Genomic DNA, 14,519 nt, shown 5'->3' on the forward strand with positions numbered 1-14,519 from the left:
TCTCTTTCTTTTTTTGTTATTTTCCACCTCTGGTTTTTCTCTGAGTGTTCGTCTTTTTGTTGTTGTCGGTCTCTTGGGGAGATTAAGCGTTGGAACTCGAACTCTCTTTTTGTTTGGAGAGAGCTATGGGGTTTCCCTACTGCCCCGTCGCCATCTTGGTCCCCCCTCGCAAACATTGTTCTGTGGACAGAATAAGGAACAAAAGAAAAAAAAAGGGCCAATAAATAATTATTGTCGGTACAATTCATTACAAATGAAGATAATATTCCCACTGATTTTCATCCTGCACATTGACTGCTTGTGTCTACTCCTAAAACTGATGTTAAAATCATGAGGTGCTGTGTATTTGTGCCACTAATCATGAGAATGGTCACCGTGCTTTGCATTCCTGCAAGGCTTCTTTTTTTGTCCTTGTTGTCGGTTGTGAGGCTTGAACTCAGGGCGTGGGCACTGTCCCTGAGCTCTTTTGCTCAAGGCTAGCACTCTACCTCTTGAACCACAGCACCACTTCCAGTTTTCTGGTGGTTAAATGGAGATAAGAGTTTCACAGGCTTTCCTGCCTGGACTGGCTTTGAAGTACAATCCTCAGATCTCATCCTCCTGAGTAGCTAGGATTACAGGCATGAGCCACTGGCACCCAGCTGCAATGCTTTTTTGTGATCTTAAAATATGTACTTAACAACAAAGAACCAAGATATGTAGTGGTTTAAATTGTGTATGAGTGTGTATGTATGTGTGCATGCATGCGTATATGCTTGTGTGTATGTGTGTATGAATGTATGTGTATGTGTGTGTGTGTATATATGTGTGTGTGAGAGACATTTATACTTTATGTATGTAGATGGATAATATTTATCACTATAAGAATAATTAATGCCTGTGTGAGTCAAACTATAAGTTGGTTATCAAGACCTTGCATTGTGATTTTCAGTTCAAATTGTGCTTGTCCACATTTGGTATGCCTCACTTTTCAAGCAGTTTTACTATTTATATACTTTGAAGGTTTTTTTTTTTGTGGTCTGTTTATTTTTTAGGGGAGAGGGGAATCGAATCCAGATCTTAAGCATGGTAAACACACAATCTTGCCACTGATTCCACTGAGCTACCCCATCCCTCTTTGCTTTTATTACTTTTGGAATTGGGTTTTGCTTTCTGCCTTCTTCATCCTGGACTGTGGTCTTCCTATTTATGCTTCCCAAGTAGCTGGAATGACAGATGCACTATCATGCCCAGCTTCTTAATTGGCTGAGATACAAATGTTTCTCTCCCTAAACTGGCCTCAAACCACAATCCTCATGATCTCCACTTCCTAAGTACTTAGAATTATTGCATGAACTGTCAGTGCCTACTTCCTTATTTGTATTTCTGATCCAAGTGAAATACAAATTCTAAGGTATAATCTTTTGGGAAGCCTTCATTGATTTACTTGAGACTGTGAGGAAGGAAGCCATAGAAGTCTTAGCTGCTGAGACTTGGAGTCTGCTTCATTTGTGAAGGCCTTAACTTCATGAAAATTAAAAGTATGCTAACCACAGTTCCATTGGGTAAAATTTCTCGTGTAATACCAGGTAGTTATGGATGTGAGACTTAACTTTTTTATTATTTCTACTACTACTCTCCTCCTCTTCCACCTCTTCCTCCTATTCTTCCTCCCCTTCTTCCTCTTCCTTCTTCTTTACCTTCTCCTCCTCCACCTCCTCCATCTTTGTCCTCTACTTCCTCCTCCTCCCCCTCTTCCACCTCTTACTTCCTCCTTCTCCCTAACTTCATGCTCCTCCTTTGTTTACTCTTCCTCCTCCTCTTTCTCCTCTACTCTTCCTCTATCTCCTCCTTTTCTCCCTCCTCCTCCATCACCTCCTTTTCTCTTTTTCTTCTTTTCAGGTACTTGGGTTGAACTCAGTGCCTCACACATTAAAGAGCTCTACTACTTGAGTCATGACCCTAGCCCTATTGTTTGTATTTTGTTTTTGAGAGACAGGGACTCCCTAACTTTTGCTAGTGTTGTCCTTGAATTGAATGATCCTCCTGTTGTTACCTCCAAGTTGGAGGTACCTCCCCATTAAAGAGCATAATTCATTTCATTTTGCATGGTTTTAGTTGGGTGCCTATTTTGTTAAAAAAAGAAGTATCAGAGAAAATTGCTTCCAGAATCTTTTTAAGAATCTTATGGAAGAAAACACTAATAAGATAAAAAACAAACAAGTTTTGTGATCCAAAAGAAACTTCTTTTTTGCTAATTCTAAGCACTACTTCCTAGGCAGCTACTAGTATAGTAGAAACATGACAGTAAATATCAGAAGGACACACACACACACAATGTGTGTAGATTAAAATGACTTCTTGGGACTTATTCTTCTCCAGTTATTTCAACACTCATGCAAAAAGCTCTTACAAGGGCTCATGGCATATTGATGTTGTACAAAGAATATGAGTCTGAGGACTTGAAACACATTAAATCTCTGAAAGAAAGTTGCAAACTTACAACCTAATGAATCAAAAAAAGATCTCTTGCTTGTCTATCATAGGGCCAATTAAAATGTGGTGCTAGCAAGCCAGGTGTGGTGACACATGCCTGTCATTTCTATATGTTCATATAGGGGGTAAGAATATTATTTTGGCCTTGTTTTATTGGGTAGTGTTATATAATCAATTGCTGTAAGCTCATCTTAGAAGACAGCAACTAGCCAGGATTCATTTATTTTTCACATTTATTTGTTTGTTTGTTTGTTTATTTAGAGTGCTGGTCCTGGGTCTTGAGCTCAGGGCCTAAGTACTGTCTCTGAGCTTTTGTGCTTAAAGCTAGTACTACATCTCTAAAAACACAGTACTAGAGAGGTTAGTTGGAGATAAGAGTCTTATGGCCTTTCCTACCAGGGTTGGCTTTGAACCTCGATCTTCAGCTCTCAGCCTCCTGAATAGCTAGGTTAACAGGCGTGAGCCACTGGCATCTACCAGGATTTATTTATATACAACATATACTCAGAAGGAAGCATTGGGAAAAGAGGAAAGTAAATGATGTCATGACAAGTCATGCTAAAAAGATGTGCTTGTTTTTTGGTTTATAATATGCCTTTTTTTCTCTCAGAATACTCATTCTTGACTGCTACTACCATTGTTTTTCTAAAAATATAATTCTCTTTTTTTTGTCACTCTGAATTGATAAAAAACCCAAACACTATATCTTAGCAAAGTAGGACCTTCCGTCATGTGGTGCTCATGTGGTGCTTCTGGGCTTATTTGCTGGCATTAGGTCTCACAAACTCAGGTTCCCACCGTTCTTCAAATTTGAAGGTGTTATGTCTCAGCTATTCCTTTTCTGGACGTCAAAACTTCGATGAAAGACCTGAGTCTCTCTCGGGATGCTCTGCAAAAGATGACAAAGCTGTTGCATTGCTTTAATGTCTTTGTCGGTTTACTGTTCTTTTTAAATCTTTTTAAATGGGGGGTAGAGGGAGCAGTCCTGGGGCTTGAACTCAGGGCCTTAATGCTGTCCCTGAGTTTTGTGCTCAAGACTAGTACTCTGCTACTTGAGGCTCAGCTCAAGCTTAACTAGAGATAAGAGTCTCACAGACTTTCCTATTCCGGCTGCCTTTGAACTGTGATCCTTGTATCTCAGCCTTCTGAGTAGTTAGGATTAAATCGTAAGCCATTGACACCTACTTGCTCTTCTTTTTTTTAAAGACAATGTCTCTTTTACTACACATGTACTTTACTTATACTTTTGTTCCCAGCCCATGGACATAATGTGTAATAGGCCCTTAGTAAATATTAGCTAAAAATAAATCCACTTAGCTTTACAGGGGCTTTGCTATGTAATCATTTCACACAAAGAACATTAGTGGGAGATGAAGGGCACTGTCTTCATGGTCATAATATTCTTGTTCTAGATCTAATACTGTTACTCAAGAGCTGTAATATTTATTACTAGTTATGCAACATTTTGGGCCTTATTCAGTCCTTACCATAAAGAAGGAAAATAACGTTTGCCTGTTCTACTGCCAAATATTGTCTCCAAATAATTCCTCGCTCTCCCTTCTTCCTCTTTTCCCCTTCCCTTCCCTTCTGTCTTCTTCTCCCTCTCCCCCTCCCCCTTGAACTATAATCTCATGCTTCTCATTGCATTTTTGGCTCACAGCTGTAGCTCTGACACATTTCCACTTCTGGCTTTTTGCTGTTTAATTGGAGATAAGAGTCTCATGGTTTGTCTGCTTGGGCTGGCTTCTAGCAATGGTCCTCAGATCTCAGCCTCTTGAGTAGCTAGGGTTGTAGGCATGAGCTCCTTTCATAGATGTTTTGTTGAGATAAAGTTTACCCAGATGAATATAGCTCTCTGATGGTGACCCCACCGAAAAACATTAAAATTTTCTATTACAGTAGAAGTTTCCCTTGTACCTTTCTTGCTCACTCCCTATCTTTCAAAGGCAAATATGGTCCCAATTTTTCTCATTGTAGATACATACTGTTCTTGAATCCCATGAATAAAATCAGTGTGCATACTTTTGCACTTCTATTCTCCTTCACTTAGCATTATATTCTTAATATAATACCTTACCTGTATTACGTCAGTACCTTGTTCTTTTTTTTGAATTGCTGAAATATGTTGTATTGTACAAACATGCCACAAATTTGTTCTCCTTTGGATAAACATTTGGATTGTAAGAATAACACTTTTATACCATGCTTGTACAAATACTTTTGTAGATATGTTTTATTTTCTCTTAGGTACAGTACCTAACAATAGAACTGTTGAGTCTTGGAATAGATACTTTCACAAGAAATTGTCAGGCTGTTTGCCTCCTAAAGGAGTGGTTTCATCACAAAATGTCTGTGCTAAAGAACTTCCAAAAGAGGAAAGGTGTATTCGGCTATTGGTTTCAGGTTTCAGGCCTCAGTGACTTGGGCTTTGTTGCTTGGAGTCTGTGGAGTGAGTGTTGGAGCACATGTGCTGTTTTAATGGTAGCCAGAAAGAGGAAAGAGAGGGAGGGAAAAGCAGGGAGAAAGAGAGAATGAGGGGGAAGGAGGGAGAGGGAAGGAAGGAAAGAGAGGGAGCTGCAGAGTTAGGAAGAGGGATGAAGGACAAGGCCATAGTATCTCAAAGGGCCTGCCTCCCCCATCTGGGTTTCCTTCTAGTAGGTGCCCCTCCCCTCCTAAAAATTCTACCACCTCCCAATAGTGCCCCCCGTTGGGACCAAGTCTTCAACACAGAAGCCTTTGGGGAACAATTTTAGATACAAACCACAACAGGAGCTAGACCATTTTACACTGTTGACAAAAATGTAAGAATCCTTTAGCCCTTCCATATATCTTCTCTACCCTCTGGTGGTGTCAGCAATTATTATTTGAGACCATTCTAGTCATGGTAAAGTGTTACCTTGCTATCTTATCCCTGAGGGCTAATTTTAGTTTTTCTTGCATCTAATGGCCCCCTTGTTGTATTTTCTTTAGTGAAGCAACTACGCAATCTTTTGCTTAATTGTTTTTAGTACAAGTCGTTCATCAGAGGTTTGTATTTTACATGTGTGTTCCCTGCCTGGGCTAGCTTGGATGGCAATCTTCCTACCTCCACCTTCTTATAAGCTGAGATCATGAAGTATTCACCTTCATTTACAACTCCTGGGTTTTCTTTTTCTTTCTTATTTCTTTATTTTTGATGGTACTGGTATTTGGACTCAGGGCCTCATGCCTTGAGACATATCAGCCTTTTTTTTTTTGTTTTAGTTATTTTTCAGATAGGTTGTCATACATCTTGTCTAGAGTCTCTCTCAAATCATAACTGTCCTGCCTCAGTAAATGGGATTACAGGGGTGTACCTCAATGCCTGGCTGTTTTTTTCTTGAAAAAAAAAAGAGAAACATTGTGAGTTAAACAATGTAATGTTCACAGAAACAATGAATTATAGACATTTGTGCTATTCCAGAAACATGAAGTTTATTAGGCTGAGTTTGAAGTCCCTCAATTTGCAGAAAAAGACCACCCAAGGCTGGAAACAGAATTTCCAAACCCCCAAGGAAAAGTACACTTTAATATGAAGAAACCAAACCACTTTGGAAAACCGACAGGCAGCTACCAATTGGAATGGCACTTGGCTACAGATAATAGCTACCTGGCCACAGAAAGTCTCTCATTTTTTAAAAGATTTGTTGTTGAGGGATATCATCAGAGATAGTGACATCCCTGTTCCAACTTCTAGAAGAGAGTCTTCTAGTTAGTTGTAGGTCCTGACACGGGTGGCGGGGAAAGCTCTGATTGGCTGCATCAAAGACAGGAATGGAGCAGAGGAGGCCATTGTGAAGAACCTTGAATACTGAACACAGAGTCCCTAGGTCGTTGGTTATCGGCTCAGAGCCAGGGAGTCATGGCTCAGCAGCAGCGGGGGAGGCAGGGGTCACAACAGGGCTGAGTGTAGGTGGTGAGGTTGAGGGTCTCCATGTTTGGGGTGGGCAGGCTGGAGCCAAGCAGGAAGCAGCTGGGCACACAGGGCTGAGGGATGTGGCAGGGTGGGGGGCAGTTGTCACAGCAGGTTGGCTCCAGTTGCCAGATGGTGTGTGGGCAGGTGCTGGGCAGGCAGACTCCGCAGCGGCAGGATTTGTCAGAGGAACAGATGGTGGTGGCGGGGCCGGTGGGGACGCTGCAGCAGCGGGGGACACAGCAAGCCATGGTGTCTGGGTGGAGTGGAGGTGGCTTTAGGCTCCTTGGAAGGGTGATGTTTCTGAGGTTCAAATGCCTGCTCTTGCTTTGGGGCTCTTATATACCCTCCCTAGTGGGTGTGGGCCCAACGGGGAGGCTTCTTTCCTGGTTCTTGTTTGTGTTGGTGTTGGCATTGTCTAATTGGTCTGACATTCAGATGCTTGTAAAGAGTCTCTGTTCTTCTAATTAACTTTTATTTGAGTTCATTGCTAAATGTGTCCCGATTACTCTCGCAATTTGTCACGGACACAAGCTTTGTGAGGTGTCGCTGAGGGCTTCTCCTATGACAATTCTGCCACCAGCCCTGCAGGGGACCATGAGGGACAGTCATCGCAGTGCGAGCGTTCTTCTCCGCCGAGACTCTGTTTCTAGTCTCTGTGCCTTTTCCTCTACCAATTTGTCTGATGATGTAGTCATGCTTTTAAAAGCTGAACTTCATTTTAGTTGTCTTCTTTGAGGTTTGAGGCTTTTGAAGAGCACAATCAGTGAGAAATATGCAACAAAAACTTAAAAATCATTATTTCAGCGTTTCATTAAATATATATTCATTAAAAAGTTGGAATCAGGTGGCAGTGGCTCATAACTATAATCGTAGCTACTCAGGAAGCTGAAATATTAAGATCAGAATGGGAAGCCAGACTGTGCAGAAAAGTCCAGGAAACTCTTACCTCCAATAAACTAATTAGAAAAGGCCATAAATGGTGCTGTGGCTCAAGTGGTAGAGCACTAGCCTTGAGCACAAAGAGGCTTAGGGACAGTGCCCAGGCCCTGATTTCAAGCCCCAGGACTGGCAAAAAACAAAACAAAAACAGTTCACATTATTGAATATTTAGGGTTTTTTCCCAATTTTTAGATAGTATATTGATAATTGCAGCAGTAAAGGATAACTGTATAAATAAGTGTACACTTTTCTGATTATCTCAAAAATAAAAGTATTTATTAAATAGCATTATAGAGTAGAATGCTAATTTCCTTTTTTTTGTGCCAGTCTTGGAGCTTGAACACAGGGCTTAGATGATGTCCCTGTGTTTTCTGCTCAAGGCTAGCACTTTAAAGATATGAGTTTAATTAAAGATATGAGTGTTACAGACTTTCCTGTTGGGACTGGCTTCTAACTGTGTTCCTCAGAGCTCAGTCTCCTGAGTAGATAGGATTATAGGCATGAGCCACTGGCACCCTGATTGCTATACTTTTCTCCAAAGTGGTTCTACTTAGCCTATTTTTCCTACTTATCTATTCCTATTAGCTGCACTGTATTGAAAATTTCTATTTCCCTAAAACTTCCATTGGTATTTTAAATGTATTTTCTAACCTCATGGATAAAAAATGAAGTTTCATCAGTGTGTTTATATTTCTCTCAGAGCTAGTTAAGTCAGAAAATCCTGCCATAGGTGTATGGTCATTTATCTTTGAGTTCAGAACTGACTTGCTTTACTTCTTTCGCTGCTAGTTGTGGGAAATTGAAATTTCAATTTATGCCTATGTAGTCTAAGGGAGAGAACGGCTTGAGACCATGATGCTAAAATTATATATACATATATATGTATACATATATATGTATGTATATATGTATATATATGTATGTATATTTGTATATATATGTGTGTGTATATATATATATATATATATATATATATATATATATATGAGAAAGTATCCAATGATTGCCTTTCTGAGTCTGGGTTATTTTGCTTCACATGATGATTTCTAGTTCTATGCATTTTCTTGTAAGTGAGAAGATGTCACTCTTCTATTAAGTTCAATAATATTCCATGTGTATCTCTCTATATATATATCTCACATTTCTTTAATAAATCAAATTCATCCATTGATGACATAAATTGAATAGAGCTGACGTGAACATGAGTGCTCAATTATCTATACTGTTGGCAGTTGTTGATTCCTTTAGGTATATATTAAGGAATGGTACAACAGGATCTTGTAATAGTTCTTTTATGAGAGAAAATGATTTCCCCTCAATTCTGTGTAATGTTGGCTATCAGTTTGTGATAGATGACCTTTGTTATGGTGAGATATAAAAAAGGGGAGGGGGGCTAAGACCCATGGACAACCACAAGGTGATATGGGAAGGTAAATCATTATTATTAGCAAAAAAAGTTTCAGGTAAAATTCAAGGCAAAGTTAAAATAAAAGAAACACAGTCAAGAAGAAGTAAGGGGAAAAAAGAAGAAGTAGGGAAAAGGTGAAAGAAAAAATACATCAGCCTTATACGAATCACAAAGAGGTGAATACAACCAAAATATCATTACAATGAAACCCAATATTTTGTACAATAAATTTACTTGAGAAAAATAAACAGTAAACATTTATCTTAAAGTTTAAAACCAATAAAGGTCCACATTTACATGTAGCGAAAGTGGCTGACACATAAATTGATAAATTTAAAGATTTGTAAAAGTTCTCTATAGCTTTGCTGAGAAAGAGAATATTCAGCACATCTACTGGTACCTCAACACCTTGCTCAGATTTATCTTTTCGTGGACATCTGCCAGATTGCACAACTTCCAGTCATTATTCAAAACTTTAATTTTACAGATGTTGATTGGACAGTACCATGTGCCAGGCCTTGTGATAAATACTGAGTAGACTACAGTGAACAGAGTGAACATTTTTTTAAACTTGTATGGAGCTCATACTCTGGTAGAAAAGTTTATCACACACATATTGTTATAAATTGCTATTTTCTTTTTTCTTTTGTGCCAGTAGTGGGGCTTGAATGCAGGGCTTGATGCTCCTACTTGGCTTTTTTTTTGCTTAAGGCTGGTACCTCTTGCTAGTTAATTGGAGATAAGTGTCTCATGGACTTTTCTACTCACGCTGGTTTCAACCGTGATCCTCAGATCTGTCTCCTAAATAGCTAGGATTACAGTTACTGCTATTATTATAATTGGAAAGCAAAAGATTAGACTCTAAGAGCATAAACATCAACAAAAAGGACAAAACATTTTTGACAATTTAAGGAAACATTGCAAAGGAAACATGGCTTTTAGACACTTAAAATGGAATTTCATGGCAGAGAGATATTCATCTTTCATTCAGAATGCAATTATTACTTTCAGTCTACAGTAAAAGAATTGTTATTGTCTATGTAAAAACATCTTCCTTCTTCAATTATAAATGAGACTTTATGGAATAGAAAGTCATAGACTATCATGTTTATGTTGATAAACTCATCACTTTTATTGACAAAACTTGCAGTCCCATATTAGAATGCATTTTCTCTGCTGTAGTCTGGAGATCTGGCTATTATTCAGCTTTGTTTATATTGGAGGTAGTGAGGCCTAGAAATGCCAGGTAATTGGACTAAGATGGCCTCTGACTCCCTTGTTAAGATCTAAATATAAGCTCTATTGGAATTGAGCTGCTCTTTATGTGGTTGAAATGGAAGTTTAAACCATGTGCCTGAGCTGTGAAACATGTGTTTTTAAAAAACGACATCTCTTTTTCCTTGGAGCTAAACAGGAAAGAGACTATAATTCTTGATTTTCAAAATGTTGAAAATCTACTTCCCCCACCCCACATGCGCACGCACACACACACACACACACACACGCACACACACACACACACTCACACACACACACACACCACGAACTTTGAACTTGTCACGTTTTAGTTACATGTTTGATAGTCAATGAGGCTATCTGTGACCAGGAAGGCACAAACCAAAGACTGTGAAATAACAACAGAGGTAAGATATGACTGCTCATCTACTACATCCAGTCTTTCACTCCTTTGAAGTCCCAGTCCAGGCCTCTTCGCTTTGGGCTTCCTCGGTCTTAGGACTTTAGCCTTTCCTGACTACCTCCTGTAGCTTAAAAATCACCAAACTTCCTGATGCCTCTGTGATTTACTAAGCAGTTGCTCTACCAAGACCTGCTTACTGTCAATTTATCTTCTAATGCTTTGTCTGGAGGGCTCAGATCCCAGGCCTCTTGCTTCTCCTCATAGGGAGTCACTGGATCTGAATGTTAGTTCATTTTCCTGGGGCCTGGTATCAGTGTGCAGAGTTCCTTCTCAGTCAGAGAATCACAGAATGTGGCCACATACTTACAACATATATGCAATGTATGTATTGTAGTTACAACCTGTGTCCTTCACCTGACTTAAGGGAAACTTATGGCCACTTCAGGTCAGAGCATTTTTTTTTTTTGTATATACTCCTGGCACAAGAGTATTGGACTAACAAAGGCCAATTCTCAAGAAATACAGGTGAAATGCATGAGAAATGTAAGTCAGATCTCTTGTTGGTAACATGCTAGGTTGTGTCTCATCTTCTAAGCACTATCCCCTCAGAGTTAAATTGTTAGGTAGCCTCTGGGATTCTCTGAGGAATCGCTCTAGTATTAAAGATCCTAAAAGTACTTGCTTCTCCCCTTCCTTGCCTGACTGTCTCCCCTACAAGCATTCTTTTTGGCTTTTAACTCAATGCTATGTTCAGATTTTGATTTGTGTTTAGATATGTGTTGTATATGTGGTATATAAAAGTAGACATCTGTTCAAATGCATACGACACATATGCATTTTATTTCTAGACTCAGAAAAGGATACCCTACAAGAAGACAAAATTAAGTAAGTTAATAAAAATCAGTTAATGGATTAAATTATATTTAATAAAGACTTTAGCTCCAGCTCCAAAACTATTACCTGAAAAGTACTGGCATTCTTTTGGCAATTGTCTTATTAACGTATATGTACATATTTGTGACAGTACCCAAGTCCAAGGCATTCTCCTTTATTTATTTGCTCAAAGCTGGTACTCCACCACTTGAGCCATATCTCCACTTCCGTTTTTTTTTCTTTTTTTTTTTGGGTCCGGACGTGGGGCCTGAACTCTGGGCCTGGGCACTGTCCCTCAGCTCTTCAGTTCAAGGCTAATGCTCTACCACTTGAGCCTCAGAGCCACTTCTGGCTTTTTTTTTCTGCTTATGTGGTGCTGAGGAATTGAACCCAGGGCCTCATGCATGCAGGGCAAGCACTCTACCATTGAGCCACCTTCCCAGCCCATCCACTTCTGTTTTTTTTTTTTTTTCTGGTTTATTGAAGATAAGACTTTCTTGGACCTTTCTACTCAGGTTTTGAATTCCTACTGGTTTTGAATTCCAGTACTCATACCTCAGCCTCTTGAGTAGCTAGGATTACAGGTGTGAGCCCCTGGTACCCAGCTTATGCTAATATTAATATGTTGGCCTACAGTTTATAGTGCCTTGCTACTAGAGTTAATCATTTTAAGGTTTTTCTAAAGAAAATTGAAATTGGAAAAAGGTTAGCCTACTAAATGACCCAGATCTTAAGAATGAGTACCTGCCAATGTTAATCTCTGAGCCAGCATATTTTTCAATTATAATTAGGTGTGATGATTTTGTTAAAGAAATTTATAATTATTTCTCTTACATATTTTACATTGATGTCATAACTTTGGTCAAAAATCTTCTACCTTTATTAATATTGGAGGCCTTATGATGTGATAGAAAGAATTGGGCTTTTGAGTGAGGCATACCAAGGTTTAAATTCTGCTTTTCTTACTGATTTTATGACTTTATGAATGCTGAATAATTAAAGCTTCACTTTTGTCATCTATTAATGCTATTTTAAGAATTAAGTACATTTGATTCATCTGGCAAAAATTAGGCAAGTGTTGACTCATCACCAAATTATATTTATCTGGGAAAAAAGGAGATCAAGGTGATCAGAAAATGTAAACCGTGAAAAGTCAGTTCTAAATGATCCCTTAATGGAAATTTTTTCCAAAATAATTAAAACAACCATCTTTATCCCTAAAAAGAAAAAAAAGCATAAGTAACCCCCAAATACTCACATAAATAAAAAACACATATGACCAGGGAAATGAAATTTATTAGAAAACCCATCAGGGGGTTATTTTGCCTCTATGGAAAGACTCAATAGAGGGAGAAAAATTCAGAAAGCAGCATGAAACAAGAAGACATCATCTGATAGCATTTTAATACTATGAGCCAAGTGATTATTCAGCCAGAAAAATCACAAACCATTTGTGATCTTTCTCTCCATTGGAATCAAAGGTAGGGTTTTCATATCTCAGCCATCTGGTCTACCTCACTTCCAATAAGCTGCTGAGACAAATGAACATTGAACACAGAGTCCCTGGGTCGTTGGTTATCGGCTCAGAGCCAGGGAGTCATGGCTCAGCAGCAGCGGGGGAGGCAGGGGTCACAGCAGGGCTGAGTGTAGGTGGTGAGGTTGAGGGTCTCCATGTTTGGGGTGGGCAGGCTGGAGCCGAGCAGGAAGCAGCTGGGCACACAGGGCTGAGGGATGTGGCAGGGTGGGGGGCAGTTGTCACAGCAGGTTGGCTCCAGTTGCCAGATGGTGTGTGGGCAGGTGCTGGGCAGGCAGACTCCGCAGCGGCAGGATTTGTCAGAGGAACAGATGGTGGTGGCGGGGCCGGTGGGGACGCTGCAGCAGCGGGGGACACAGCAAGCCATGGTGTCTGGGTGGAGTGGAGGTGGCTTTAGGCTCCTTGGAAGGGTGATGTTTCTGAGGTTCAAATGCCTGCTCTTGCTTTGGGGCTCTTATATACCCGTCCCCAGCGGGTGTGGGCCCAACGGGGAGGCTTCCTGTCCTTATTTTTGTTTATGACAGCTCTTTGCACTCAGATTCTTTAATCAGTTTGGCATTTTCTTGTCTGTTAAGACTTCCTGCCCTTGTTAAAGCAATCATGGTTTTGACTCATGGATCTGTCATTTTTGTCACAAGATCATGACATTATGATACCTTCACAGGAAGCCTGGCATGCCACCTGTTGCATGAACGATGGGTAGTCAGTCCAAGGGACAATTCAGATGTAATTTTAGAGGTGAAGGTCTTCTTCTTGTTTTCCTCCCCACCTGCATTTTAAGTAGTATTCATAATATAATGTGATTTTTTTTCTTTTTACTAATTTTAGAACAAGCAACTCAAGTGATCAGTTGAACTGTTTTCAGCTCATTATAAGGATATGTCTGCCCACTGATGACTCTTCCCTCTGCCAGTATGCACCTCAAGCATATATCTTTTTTATTGATCATATAATTCAGGTGCTAATGAGCAAACAAGGTCACATGCACAATGGTGTTGGGTTAAAGTAGCTTTCATTATTTTAGGTAAACTACGGTGAGTTTTCAAAGGTAGTGTTGCCATATGTTTTTCTTTTCATATCATCTTTATTCTCAAAGGTATACCAACCTTGTACAAGTCAAAGAGCAAAGTGGTGGAAAGGGAAGACCCATTCCATTATTCTAGAAGAAATCTATCTCATTTTGACATGTATGATATCCATGAGGACATGAAACAGAACCTGAAAGGGGGGGAAATCACAAGATGCACAGGGTAACAGTGGATTGTGAAGGGGACCTGACCCAGCACAGCATACAACTGAGGCATTCATAATATTGTCTTGTCATGGACTTACTTCCTACTCAGTAGGCTTAGTTGTTTTCATCTCTTAGATCTTCAACACTATTGTAAATTCCTTTAGGAATGCCTTTGACCACATTCTTCACCTTAACTGGCCTTGAGTTGCTTTCCTGTAGGTTGCCAGATGTTGGGGTGTGTGTAAGGGGAGAGTTTGAACTGGATAATTTCTTTAATTCCCACATCTTCACATACCTCCTCATGATCAGCATAAAACTATTCAGTGAGTGGAATCAACATCACTTAAGTTATTGGACAGCAAATGATTGTTGAAGGAATATAATGTATAGATTCCCTAATGAGTTTTTTTTTTTTTACAGGACATTACCCCAAACCAAGATGGTCTGTTGAAAAGAGAAAAAGGCTGACTGAAAAAAGTCAGT

At 39.6% G+C, this 14,519-nt stretch overlaps 2 protein-coding genes across 2 annotated transcripts; both read right to left on the minus strand.

Annotated features, from left to right (window-relative positions):
- Nucleotides 1-6,360: 6,360 nt before the first annotated feature.
- On the minus strand, nt 6,361-6,657 carry LOC106003063 (keratin-associated protein 3-3). The gene has a single exon (XM_013037820.1). The coding sequence runs from the start codon at nt 6,655-6,657 to the stop codon at nt 6,361-6,363; it is 297 nt and encodes a 98-aa protein (XP_012893274.1).
- Nucleotides 6,658-12,858: 6,201 nt separating this feature from the next.
- On the minus strand, nt 12,859-13,171 carry LOC106003055 (keratin-associated protein 3-3). Its single transcript, XM_013037812.1, has one exon. It carries the CDS (start codon nt 13,167-13,169, stop codon nt 12,873-12,875), a length of 297 nt encoding a protein of 98 aa, XP_012893266.1. The 5' UTR covers nt 13,170-13,171; the 3' UTR covers nt 12,859-12,872.
- Between the last annotated feature and the right edge of the window lie 1,348 nt (nt 13,172-14,519).

This window comes from Dipodomys ordii, unplaced genomic scaffold (assembly GCF_000151885.1).
Source record: "Dipodomys ordii isolate 6190 unplaced genomic scaffold, Dord_2.0 Scaffold7, whole genome shotgun sequence".
NCBI classification, from domain to species: domain Eukaryota; kingdom Metazoa; phylum Chordata; class Mammalia; order Rodentia; family Heteromyidae; genus Dipodomys; species Dipodomys ordii.

Coding starts and splice junctions, on each gene's coding strand:
- LOC106003063 (XM_013037820.1), bottom strand. CDS start 6,657: ATGGCTTGCTGTGTCCCCCGCTGCTGCAGCGTCCCCACCGGCCCCGCC.
- LOC106003055 (XM_013037812.1), bottom strand. CDS start 13,169: ATGGCTTGCTGTGTCCCCCGCTGCTGCAGCGTCCCCACCGGCCCCGCC.